Source organism: Tetrao urogallus (assembly GCF_951394365.1).
Source record: "Tetrao urogallus genome assembly, chromosome: 5".
Taxonomy (NCBI): Eukaryota; Metazoa; Chordata; class Aves; order Galliformes; family Phasianidae; genus Tetrao; species Tetrao urogallus.
In genome coordinates, this window is record NC_136818.1 from 62,774,456 (window position 1) to 62,787,986 (window position 13,531).

At 46.6% G+C, this 13,531-nt stretch overlaps 1 protein-coding gene across 1 annotated transcript; it reads right to left on the reverse strand.

Moving 5' to 3' along the window:
* Positions 1–3,990: 3,990 nt before the first annotated feature.
* CLRN3 (clarin 3) lies at positions 3,991–12,158 on the reverse strand (the record flags this gene model as incomplete). The annotated part of the gene is made up of 3 exons (XM_079536517.1): positions 3,991–4,265; positions 6,294–6,473; positions 11,930–12,158. 3 exons carry the CDS (start codon positions 12,156–12,158, stop codon positions 3,991–3,993), a joined length of 684 nt encoding a protein of 227 aa, XP_079392643.1.
* Between the last annotated feature and the right edge of the window lie 1,373 nt (positions 12,159–13,531).

Sequence of the window (13,531 nt, forward strand, 5' to 3'; positions counted from 1 at the left end):
AGCTCTGCACCTACCTGGATTGTGGGCAGGAGACAGTGATACGTATACTGAGCCCCAAAGCCATTAGGAAATTAAGCTGTATTTTTGTTATAACTAGTGACTTCCTTTAGAAGTTCTCGTAATTAGAGTATCATCCATCTTTGAGTGCTTTATTAGCACTGACAGTTACCTGGAGGCTCTAGACAGACTGAGCACCAGCATGTTGATATATTGCCCTGTCCTGTCACATCTCATCACTGGTTTCCCTACTCTGAATGGCAAACTCTCTGCCCAAAGAGTCCCATCAGTCTGATGGAGCACTGGGATACAAGCAATGGAAGATCAAGCTTTTACCCTTACTCTGAAGATTGAGGCTGTATAAAACTGTATTTTCTGTTTCAGCCTTTTCCACCAGTGCTGTACAAATGAGCCTTTAGTCCATGCATTGCTGTGCTCCTTTCCAGAGCATCCACAGATGCGGGGAGGGCTCAGTAGAGCACCTAGGATCAACGTTTCTGTTGTTATCTGTGTCTTAGCAGAGCAGGTGAAATAAACGTATACGTAAGGACGATGCTGATAGAAGGTTTTCTATTTTCTTCTACGGAAGAGGGGGAATAAAGGCAGAATTTGAGGCTGGGAAGGGGACTGCTGCCCTCTTATGGCTTCCGAGGCGCACAGCGGGGAAGGGGCTGAGAGGAGCCCCCTCCAAAGGTCTGAGAGGCTCAGAGAGAAGCCCAGCTGGCCCTCCCCGACCCGGGGCTGGATGGGGGGGATAGTCGCTCCTGATATACCTGGGGATTTCGAGTGTTTTGAACGATAGGTGGAGCAGACAAGCCTGCGTTTTGGTGTGCTGTTGTGCACCAGCTCTGTGGGGCTGGTCTCCAAAAGGAGAACTTTGTGCTTTCTGACATGTGCTGCGTGGCACTGTGTCTCAGTGGGTGTGAGGTGTGTGTATCATGGCAATGTCCCACTGCTGGTGTCTGCGGCGTGCATCTGTGGGCAGGAATGGGTTGTGGTGCAGGTGATGGGTCACCCTCCCACAGGCCAGTGACTGACATGCTAATTATACCAAATCTGGGGACAGGGATTTAATTGAGTGTAAACGCATCGCGTCAGTTGACACAGATTTTAGGAGTCCAAAGGGGTGATGTTTCCTCTAAAAGCAAAAATACGAAAGTGTTCTGTGTGTTGTCAGTGAGCCCTGCTTCAGCACAGCTTGGCTGCAAGCATCACAAAGTGTTCTGCTGCAGCACTTCGCTGCCCATAGCCCAATTCCCTGAGGAGCATCAGTGTAACTCATAGGAGTGTCTGTCACCACACAGATCCCATCACCTAGAAAAAAGTGGGTTCTGAGCCGCTTTTGTTCAGGAACATCCAGAAGAAGGACGCTTAAATTCAGACCAGATGAAAGATTTGAATGCTTGCAGTGCATCTCTCCAAGTGGGTATTGCTCTACTTGGGGTTCCCTGCAGAGCTCCCCTGCAGATGCCATCTGCCCCACTTGGTGCTGGCTGCAGCTGGGACCCACACATGATGTGCGTGCCTGTGAGGGCACTCTCTCATGCTGTCCGTTTTCATACAAAAATTCCTCAAGCTGCCTTTGTACTCAAATTCATAAGTCTTATTTCTCATTTGCAGAGGAGACACCTGTAGAAAAAGCTGTGGTTGTGCATTTATCCCCATCTGTGTGACCAGATCTGACATCCTGTGGGCATGCTGCCATCTCAGCCCGTGCTGGTTTGGAGCTCTGCCCCGTACGGCCAGAAGGGTGATACTGACTTTCAATTCTGACACTTCTATAATAAAAGCCATTACCGTGCTGGTGGTTTGGCTCTCGATTTAGAATGGTGATGGTTAATTCTGGCGGTTTCCCCGTGCTTTTAAATAGCACGAGTCAGATGGCTCTTTAGTAGAACTGCTCCTGGGGGACAGGAATTGGTTTTATGGGCTGTGCTGCGGCTGATAGCAGCACTGAACAGCACTGCTGTGCTCTGCTTCCTGCTGCTGAGGGCCCTGACCACGCTGTCACAAGGAGGTGCCAGCACCAGGCGTTACTCTGTGTGTTATCGACTCTTTTCTGTGGCTGCTAATTGTTCAGGTCATCGGTAATTTACTGCGTGTTCAGCATCTTGTGTGTTTTCCAAGGAAAAAGCTGCTGCTTTTTGGCAGCTCTGCAGCAGAACTCCTCCGTAGGGTGAAACTTTGAGTGAAGCATAGGACTAGAAGAGATTTGGGGGAAGTAGGAAGCAGAGCTGCTGTGGCAATCACTTGCTATCAAACAACCCTGGCTGCAGGGCCAGGATTCGCCTCACTCTTTCCCTTGGCACTGCACGTCCACTGCTGGCAAGTGATGAATGGGTAAAGCTACTCTGTTTAGATAAGGTGGGAACTTGGTGTCGACAGTCCCGTGCCCTTTGCTTCTTTACCTAAGGGTAACTGCCAAAATCTGCTCTTGTTAGGAGAAGGAATGTACTGAACAGCTCCATTCATTTCAATTCTGGCTGGCTGGCAGGAGCCAGACTCGTTCCTTTTTTATACCCTAAAAGCAAAACACAAGGCTGGTTTGTGTTGCATTCTCTTTTTTCCTTCCTCTGTAGCAGTGCAGTGTCAGCCCCTGCTCCATCTCCTCTTATGAAGCTTCTCTTCAGGAAATGGATACCTGAACCACCTGTCTCCTTGCAGACAGCAGCACTCCTTCCCACGCCCCAACACCCTGCGGGCAGCAGCTCTGCACAACAGAGCGATGCCGAGCCTTTCCTTCGCCCAGCAGGAGCCGCCTCTGACCCTGCTCTGTTCCACCGACTTCACTGCTCTCCAAGCAAGTGCCTGATGGCAGCCTAAGTGCGCTGCCTGATGGGTGCTGGCGTGGTGCAACACTGACAGATGCATGCTGAAACCGTGTGAAAAATTTTGCAGCCAAAGCAAAACTGGCAAATGTTTGACTTGCTGCCAGCTTAGCTCGTGGGTGCAAAACATCTGATACTTGAACTGAAATGTTTACAGCAGGGAAAGTCGTTCTAGGCATGGTTCTTGTCAGAGAGAGCAGATAACGGCTCTCATGGCACTGAGCTATCCCATTCCACAGGTCCTACAAACCCTGTTCTATGTTTCTTTGCTCTGCCCTCATAATGCTTGTGTATAAATGCTTAAAACCCTCCTTTCTGGCTGCTTTGAAAGAGCGAAGCTGCGAAAAGCATAATGCTTTAATCCTGAAGCTTTATTTTTTGTGACATAAATAGTGAGAGGTCACCTCTTGCATTGCATCTCCTCCTAGAGATGCTTTACTTCACCTGTGAGCATCTCTTGCATCATAGGACAGATGCCGAGCATGTGCAATAAAGCATTGTTCTTATAGCTGCAGAGGTAGGAGAGGAGGAGCAGAAGGTGCTGGCTGCTCTGCATGGTTTAGTACTGTCCTGCCCTTGGATCCCAGACTGCACGCATGATGGATGCAGTGCCTTCAATCTTCCCATCGCCTGCACCCAATGGGCAGCAATGCATTCACAGTAACACACACCCATGGCAGCCACGGCAGCCCTGCTCTGTGTTACAACAGATCCAGGGAGCTTTGTGGGGCACTCAGAAAGGCAACCGTGGGGTATGAAGAAGTGAGCTGGCCCTGAGTCCTTTGTGCTATGGCTTTCCAAGTCTGGGCCGTGGCTGTAGCAGCCTCTCAGGCATGTGGGGCTTGGTGGCTCTTAGTGCCCCTTTCCTTTTAGGGGAGAGTTTCTGCTGATCCCTCTGGCTACAAGCAGTAGTTCATCCTGCAGGCAGGTGCTGGTGTTGAGTGCTTCTGCTCAGAAGTGCTCAGGCAGCATATTTCCAATGGGAGCTGATAGATGTTACCCAACATCTTTCATCAGAAGAGTAAAATCAATCTGCTTTGAAGAAGCAACAGGCTGTTTTGTTAATCGAGCTATGCACGTAACTTCAATCTGAACACAAAAGATCAGCTGGGATTGTCCATATTAAGCAGTCATTTTATTTTAGACCCTCTTTTTGGTGATGTCCTTAAAACAGAATGACGTCTTTTGATGCGTTTTCAATCGGCCTTTCCTGTTCTTTCTTCTTAGAATATCTTGCATGGTCATAGAAATAGATGATGATAATAGTAACGATGTTGAAAATGATGCTGAGCAGCAGGATCCAGTAGGAGTACTCATACCTGTGTTCAGATCCACTGTGTGTCAGTGGCAGAGAAATACATTTGATGGCCAACTCCACAGACATGTCATTGCCTTCCACGTTCACGGGAAAAAGTATCATGACCAAAAGAGTGAGGATTCCTGCAAAGTAAAAGCATGAGTTTTAGAGGTGGGTCTGTAGTACTGTGTTAGAAATACTTGTGCTGAGTAGCTCTGTAAGTCGCTACTTAATAATATTCTCCCTAAGTTAGTGTGGATGCCTGCAGAACAAATATGATCCAGTATTTTCTGTCGTTAAAACCTGAGGATGTCAATACTCAGTGCTATTGGTAACTGCCTTCTGCTAAAATTAATGGATTCGTGCTGCCTATCCTTAGCTAAAGTCATTTAATGTTATTTTTTTCACTGAGTTTAGTGCTGATGCATATAATATATTCGCTCCTCAAGAGACTTGAGGTGGCCTACTTGATATGACCCCAAATTCATGAGATATGTGGTACAACAAGTGGAGGAGACCCCGAGCAACCTGCTATGGGCTCGGAGTTGGCAGAGCTCTGTGAAATAGCTTGGGCTTAGCATCCTGGGGTTCTTTTCTCCCCAGCCTTTTCAGTGACTGTGATGAGCCAAAATGAGATCTCTTACTGGATCTGTACCTATTTCCCACAGCCTCCTTAATGTACGTCGAGTTCTGCCACTTGGACATGTAACCAAATACTGCTTTTATTTCCTTGCTCTCACAGTGCTAGCAGAGATATAACAAATGGGCACTGGTGAAAGTATTCCCCCCCTTCCCTCCAGGCACACCGTGTTACCAGTGCTCCTGCTGACATTGGGTCGGGATTTAGCAGGGAGGACATGGGGATTTCAGGCCATCTGGTACAAAGATTAAGAGCCTTCAAGATACACGTCAAACGATGCGTGATTTTTTCATCCAAATATGCCCGTGGCAAAATCAGCTTCCAGGTCACAGCTCTTAGAGGGCTGTAAAAAGTAACAGCGATCCTCAGCCAACATGTGGGTTACTTTCTCATTAACACTTAGGTTGGCAATCCCATAATTCTTCCATTTTGGGTCAAGGCTTACAGACTGCAACTGCAGCAAGGTGTGTTAGGAGCCAGCTGCAAGGGGATGGGGGCTGTACCCCCGGGAGCTGTTTGGCAGAGTTCATGACTCCGAAACTCAGCATCTCCACCATCTTTTTTCCTGTTTAGGGAAAGTTGAAGCATATTTTGATCTCCACAAGTGCTTTTTAAGACAATGAAATGCATTTTACTGTGACTCAGGCCTTCTGTCCATCTTCCCTTTGATGTTAGTGCTGTTTTAGATGTATTTGGTTCAACATGTTTCAGAAACAAAGCTGTAGTCCATCCTATTGATGAGACCTTAGAGGACTATTTCACAGGTAACCCAGGAAATGTTATGCTATAAATAGCATGAAATAGTGGCACAGAATCTTTAAGGGGTTACAAATTGCTCTGTAGTCACATCCAATAGGGACACTTCTCAGTTCTGCTTTGATTCTGCATTCACCCAGAGGGTGGTGAGGCACTGGCACGGGTTGCCCAAGGAGGCTGTGGATGCCCCATCCCTGCAGGCATTCAAGGCCAGGCTGGATGTGGCTCTGGGCAGCCTGGGCTGCTGGTTGGTGACCTGCACATAGCAGGGGGTTGGAACTGGATGAGTATTGTGCTCCTTTGCAACCCAGGCCATTCTATGATTTATTAGCGTATTCTATTCTCCTTGGTGTGTGGCATGCATGAAGTGATTCTGCGCCTGCTGGGGCTCTTCCACTTTGCTGCCAGAAAATCCAGCCTCCTACAGACTAATGCTGCTGCTCCATCAGTAGTTAAGCTAATTTTCAGATATCCCTAGTAGATATGGTTAAAAATAAAGGCGGCTGAACAGCTGGCACAGGTTTCTCAGAGAGGTGGTGGTGCCCTGACCTGCAGACACCCAAGGTCAGGCTGGATGGGGCTCTGAGGACCTGACGGAGCTGTGGGCGTCCCTGTTCAGTGCAGGGAGGTTGGACCAGATGGCCTTTAGAGATCCCTTCCAACTCAATCCTATGAACACGTTTTCAGTTGTTCCATTTTATAAATATTTCTTAATGGGAATATGGAGTTATCTGTATGGTGGGTACAAAGTGGTCAACGTGAACACGTTACTCACCACTGATGGCATTCCAGGTATAGACTCCGATGGGTCCCAGGAAGGTCTGGTAAGGGTTGGTCACAGTGTTGGTGCACGTAAAGCCAGAGCTCAGGAGGGAGCTCAGCAAGGTGAGAACCAGAAGCACGATGATGGCCGTGTTGATGCCTTTCGTTCCACTGCTGCTCAGACCATCTGCAACTGGGAGAGAGAAGGTGCCCAGAGTGTTTAAATGTGCCCAGCAGGTCAAGGCTTACTGACACCTAGTTAATTGTAATTAAAAGCTAACAACCAGAGATTTGGTTGAGCTGTAGAGATGCAGCAGGAGCAGTAGGTTTGGCTGCAGCATATAAGCCCAAATCTGCAATGGGATGGAGGTATCTCAGCCTGAAAAAAGTGCATGCCTACTAATCCAACTGGCACAGAAACCTGTGGGTTAGGTAGCAAGCTTCTCTTCCTTATTGTTTCTGAGAATGTTTCATCTTGACAAGGCCAGGCAGAAATTCCATGCCAAGCCTGCCAGGAAGCTCACTGCTCCTGCCCGTCATCCCATCCCTGCTGGCTCTACAAACATTCTAAGTCTGGTGATTTAAAACTTGGTTTCCACTGCAGATTATTTCCTTTCAGTGCACCAGCAATCCTCTCGTGTGGAGTAAATCTGACCAGGGAAACAGCCCCTAAAAGTCCAGCCAGCCAGATGTGTTTGTAGGACAAACATGCCCAAGTGCAGCCATGCACGGATGGATGAGACAGGGCTGGGTGTTGAGCTGGTGCTCATATCCTGTTACATCTCCCATCTACCTCTTGCCTCATCCCACAGGAAGAAGTAAGGCTGGGGAAAGTGTCTTCTGCCCTCTTTTGAAGGAAAGAAGCAGCTCCTGCTTTTTGTTATCAGGGAGGATGAGTGCATCTCAGGGCTCTCCAAACCCACAAGCAAGGAAGCTCACGGTTTGCCCCTCTGCCCCGTGCTCCAGCTTGCTGCAGTCCTCCTGTGCAGGTTGTTGCTGTTTCTGTAGCTGTGTGCATGGCTGGCCCAATGCACTTGGTACGTGCAGTCAGTCTCTTTGGGACTGTAATCAGTTTTATTGTTTTACCTACATCCTTCCAGTTATTTGATACCTATGCAGATAACGCAGCATACTCAAAGTGCCATTGCAGCAGAGCTACACTGAAATATAGTATCCTCCTTTCAATTTAAAGCTTGAGAAGGCAACTGTAATGTGCCTGAGGCTGCCTGAACCTATAACAGATCTGACATCAGCGTTGTCATGCTCTGCTCAAAAAGGCGTTGTGATAGACGGCCATCTGCAGGGAAACTTCCCCTCTGTGCTGCTCGTCATGCAAAGCCCTTACTGCAGTGTTCAGCTAGCATGTAGTTTGGGGGAATCATAGCAATAAAGAGAACAAAACCGTAATAAACAGCCATAAAAGGAAAATAAACATTCAGAGCAAAAAGAAGAGCTGCTGGAAATAAATTAAAAGGAGAGCTTTCATCTCATTTAATGTTTTATTTTTAGTAGAAGTTAATTTCGGTTTGAACAAATGGCAGGTAAGGATGCGTTATGGAAATGAGATGCAGATTTAAGCAATTCTGCTAGAAGAAAGGGAAAGACAGGCATGCAGGAGGCATTGCCCAAGGAAATGGAGGTGAGCACAGCAGAGCTGTGCTGGTGCGTGTGCTGAAGCAGCCTTAATGCTGCTGGCTGTTGCCTACCACAAGAAACACGCTTGGGCCTGAAGCAGACAGCTGTGTATGATTTCCTTCTGGCAGCCTCCCTTAATTTTATCCCTGGGAACATTCCCAGAGCTGATGGCTGCACCCCCTCATTGCACTCCTTTTGTCCTAATGGCAAGCCACCACTCAGGGGATGCACTTCTGCCAGACTCCACCTGTTGTAAGCATTCCTGCAGCAGCACAGAGCTGCAGAAGGTTTGAAATAAAATGCAACTTTCTTGTCAGCAGACATTTGTCCAAACAAGACAGGCTGTGCAAACTAGAGGATTCTCCGGTAGCTGATCTGCTTGAATGTGACAGAAATACCCCCTGTGTCAGGGTAGAACAGCCTGAGTGCAGAACGAAAGCAGAGGGCTGTGCCTCCACCAAGTCTTTCATATTTCCCTGAACCTCCTTTTCCTCGTCTGTAACTCTCATACAGTCAGATTCAATTTCCCAAACTTTCCGCTTGGCACAGGATCCCACCAAGGATCTGGAAGCTGATCAGAACTTTGCTGAATATGCAAGTGCCAGCAGAATTCAAGCATTTGTTCTGTATTTTAAAAGGTAGAAAACAAATCAATTCCTCTGTGCCATAGTCAGCTTCTGAGACTTCCTGGAGTGCTGCTGATTGCTGGGCTCTGGGTGCGCCTCTGCACCTTGCTCACTGCTCTGTGGGTCTGACTTGGAAACCAGCACAGCTGTCACTGTTGCAAGAAAAGGTGGTTCCTTTCCGAGGTGAATCTTTAAAGGAGCTGATGGAGGCTCTAGGGATTGAAGTTGTTAGATAATATCTGTGTTTGGCCAGGTTCTGAGCATCCCCAGGGCCTCTGGAGCAGCCCCGATGTTTTGTTGCTTTGTTAAGCTTATCCATTGTGCACTGTGTGCTTGTAAAGCCTGTATTTTCTTTTTTTTTTTTTGTCTTTCACCTTTAGGCTCTGAATTTCTTTTTGATGGTATGGTATCCAAATGATAATATTGCCTTTGCAAAGGCTCAATGTCAAATGAGAGAAATCCTACCATCTTGGGACAGACTACTTGCTATGTTGCTATAGGTAAAGGTTGCCCAAGGAGGCTGTGGATGCCCCATCCCTGCAGGCATTCAAGGCCAGGCTGGATGTGGCTCTGGGCAGCCTGGTCTGCTGGTTGGTGCCCTGAACATAGCAGGGGGTTGGAGCTGGATGAGCATTGTGGTGCTTTGCAACCCAGGCCATTCTATGATTTCAATTTAAAATCAGTATGCATGCAGGTCTGTGAAGTATTTTTCCTGTTTTAAGAGTGCACAGAATCCTACTTAATACAAAGTGTGACAATCGTGTCTAGTATAGGACCTAAGCATTAATTTTAAATGAGCTCATTTTGTCTTGGAGACATGCCTGATGTAGCTAGTGAGGGATGCAGGCATGTCCATATTTAGAGTACTCAGGAAGCATCTTCTCAGCAGCTGTTGGAAACAACAAGCAGCTCCTGAAGCTCAATTGATTTATCCATCTATAAATGGTGTGCATGTGAGAACTGCGATGACGCTTCCTAAATGATGAGCCCAAAAATTTAAATCTGAAGGAAGACAAACTACAGTGATGACTAAACTGTATGTGGACGTGCAAAGAACTGATGGGATGCTTGGCAGTACCCAGGCCCTGGGGTTTGGTTGAATTCATTGCTTTACAGGCAAAGGCAAAGCACGCCCCAAACTCCTGCCAGCCTGCATCCTCTGCTGGCCCTGCCCAGCTCCCCATGGGCAGAGTCCTGCTTTCATGCAGCACCCTACTCAAATCAGGAAGAACACACCTGGATGGAGCAAGGTGTAGTGCCTGAGCCATCAGGTGTGGGCAGGTATAATCTTATATAAGCTATTGTTGTAAATGCATATTTGTTTTTCTAAAACTACTTTGGTTATTCTGATATGACAGAAGAAAACTAGTCTGAATGACTTGTGATTTAACAGCTGTTGGGCACTGACCTCAGTATATACTCTGTTAGGAATGCTGCTGCACTCAGCTTTTTCACTGCAACGTAATCATTGCAACGTGAACTGACATCCACAGTACAGCTCTGTCACATTGCTAATTTGGGTGCCTCAGGTGTAATTTTCATACTAAATTCAGGTGGGAAAGAGCTGGGAACCATGAGGGTGTTTAGATCAGCTGTGCTCTGCCTGCGAGGGTTTGTCTGCTCCTGGTGGTGGGACATCTCACAGCCTACCAATAAAACCAGAAAGCCTTCTTCAGGTTTCAAAGCTATTTGACCTACTCTCCCAAAAGACAGCAGTGTTTCTTCTGACTGCCTTCTCTGCTCTTTCACATGTGCTCATGTGAGTGTTGTGATTCGAAGCCAGAAAATGAGTGCAAATCCTTGTGCTTCGCAGCAGCGTCCAGACTTTGCTAACTTGAGCTTTTATGAATATTTCTGTTAATGTCAGCACAGTCCTTGTGCATAGAGGTAGTTGTGCTGAACTGAGATCAGTATGCAGCCTGCGGTTGCATTTGGTATGCATCACTTCTTGTTGCTGTTTTGCTTTTTCTCATGCTCTCTTTCTCATACTAAAGTTTTTCACACTTCTGTAATACCTTTCTCCAAGGTCTTGTTAGGTGAGCCCTATTCTTTTTTCCCCTAATTTTTTACCTTTGTTTTTTCCCACGTAGCATCTTTCTTCCCTTGTCTCTCAATTCTTCTCTTTGTAACTATTCAACTATTTTTATTATTTTTCTCCTTCTGCTCTTAATTTTACCACTGAGGATAAATACTGAGAACTGCAAATGCAGAAAATAAATACAGAAATAAATAAAACTGGGCCACATAACAAGAAAATATGAACAGCCTACAGCTTTTTGTGCTATTTAAGAACCTCAGTCCAAAATCTTGGAGACAAAGAGCCACCTGGAAAAGGTGTCGTCTCACCTGTGCCTTTGGTGAGGGCCTTATAAAAGATGACAAGCTATGTCATAATGCTTACTTCACAGATGAGTGGTTAAAAGAAATGAGCAAGGGTAGGTTTTGAAACACGACATGCTTTAGTTTAATAGCATCACTTAGAAATGGGATGGGGTTCTCTTGGAAGAAGAAATAAAACGAGTATTTTCCTTTAAGTGCAGGTCTGCCAGATACATAAACACCATTTCTGTCTAAATTATCTTTACGTGTTTTGCTCTTCTCCCTTCAGCGATTTCAGAACCTTTCTCTATACAAATGATGCTAATTTGATCATAGGCAGGCGAAACGTTTTAAATCAAACGATTAATTTAACATAATGAAATTTAAAGGAAGCCAAATTAGTTTTGTACGCCTTTAATGAAATGCTAATAGAGTATTGCATTCCTGTTTGTTGCTGAAAGCTTCTGAAAATTAAAATCTGTTTGACACAAATTCTGATCCTGTATTGTTTCCTCCTTTGGAGGCATTGGCTAAGGCCACACATCATCAGAAGTTGCCATTGGTAGCAACACTTCAGCATCTGACTGCCTTTCTTGGGTTTTATTTTATACCACTTCAAATCCTCGAGACAGTTTGTAGATATTTTCATGGGTAATTTCATTAAGGTTGGAAAAGGCCTCTAAGCCCCCCACATCCAATCCCGCCCCGCCTGCGCCATGCACACAAACCATGTCCTTGAATGGAACCATAGGGGGGTTATTTGGGTTGGAAAGACCTCTCAGATCCCACAAGCCAACCCAGCCCCCCCCCCCCCCCCCCCCCCCATGCCCACATCCCTCAATGCCACATCCCTGTGGTTCTGGAGCCCCTGCAGGGACAAGGGCCCCTCACTCCCTGGACAGCTGTACCAGTGCATCATCAGTCTTTTGGAGGAGTTTTTCCTAATACCCAACCTAAGCTTCTCCTGAGGTTCTCACTGAAGGTCTTACAGCTGTAGATGAAGGAAGAAGGGCTGTTCCTGCACCCCTGGTGCCACCCAGGCTGGCACCCACCGCCATGCACTACTTACCTTGGAAATTGCTAGCTGAGATCTGCAGCCCGGAGTTGATGACCTGAGCACAAGTCACTTGAAAGAGCCCATACGTGAGGCTGACAGTAGTGGTAGAGTTCCCTCCAGAGAATCTGACCTCGCTGTTCATCCACCCCTGCGTTCCCAGAACGGCACAAATGATGACGAAAGATGCAATGCTGGTGAAAAAAGCACCTCCGTACATCAGTGTTTTCTGTCTGGTTGGCATTTTGGCTGGCAGATTTTCCACAGGTTCAGATTTCCTTCCCTTCGGCCCTGTTGGGCATACGGTTGTTCCTCCCTTTGCTCCCTGGAACCTGCTCTGAAAGTTATCCTGGTAAACTTTAAGCAGGCAGCAGAAGTCATAAAAACGTAAAATAACTGAACTTTGGTCTGGAGAAGAGGCGTTACCATGGCTGTACCCAAACACCCCTGACGTGGAGGGGAGGGAGCTGCTGCTGCCAGGACGTGACTCAGTGCCCAAAGAGGGAATTCCTACAGCTCATCCCCCTGAGCAATTCTGGAGCCCAAACGGAACTCCCTGACCACATTTCCTGGATTTCTCTTCTCCCAGGTTACTAGTGATAGGTCATGGCCTCGAATGGCACCGGGGGAGGTTCAGCTTGGGCATCAGGAAAAAATTGTTCTTGCACCGGCACAGGCTGCCCAGGGAGTGGTGGGATCACCATCCTGGAGGTGTTCCAGAACCACGGGCATGTGGCACTGTGGTGGTCTGGGGTTGGATTTGAGGATCTGAAAGGTATTTTCCAACTGCCATGGCCCTGTGATTGTATTCCTGTGTTTTCTTCTGGAAGGTCGGTACTTAGTCTGGAAACAATTTTTGCTAGCTCCACACCCAGATCCCTTTGGAAGCAAGTGATAGATTCTTGATTTCTTACAGTGAAGATAGGTGAGTGTTCCTTTGCTCTGCTGACTCCCTGCTTCCTTAACAGCTGCACTCCACTTTTGGGACCTCTTACATTCTTGATGCTCCCTGTGACAGGACTGGGCTGCTCTGGGCCATTTCAGGGTGAAGGATTTTCTGTGTCGTATCAAAAAATTATTTTTTTCCTAAGGAAAAGCTGTACGTCTTTCTTAAACTCCATATGTTTTCATACAATACCTATTCCCTCTTCCTCATTTTTTGTTGTTGTTGTTTCTTTGCTTGTTTGGGCTCTGTTAAGTTCCAGTCAATTTCTCTAAGCATCACTTGCTTTAGATGTGTAATGATCTTTGATTGCACTTTACCAATGGGGCTTTCAGCCTTCAGCTCTTGTTCAGCTCAGACATGAAATATGCATTATTTGCTGGTTGCCTAACTGCTCTACAGGGAGGAAACAAACACCTTAAAGAGGGATTCATTTCAGTGGGCTGGTGAATGTGTAAAGGAGGCAATACAGAAGGAAATCTGCCCTGGGCGATTCAGCAGGAGAAACATTACAGTGGAAGTCAAGTTTGAAATCAATGCATTTTATTTCTGAGATGTACTGCTGGTCTTTTGTGTGATACGGTCTCATGTATATTTTTATTTTATATGGGATTTAAAGGATACTTTTGATGTCATTGCTTTTATGAATGTATACATTTTGTTTATGTACCTTG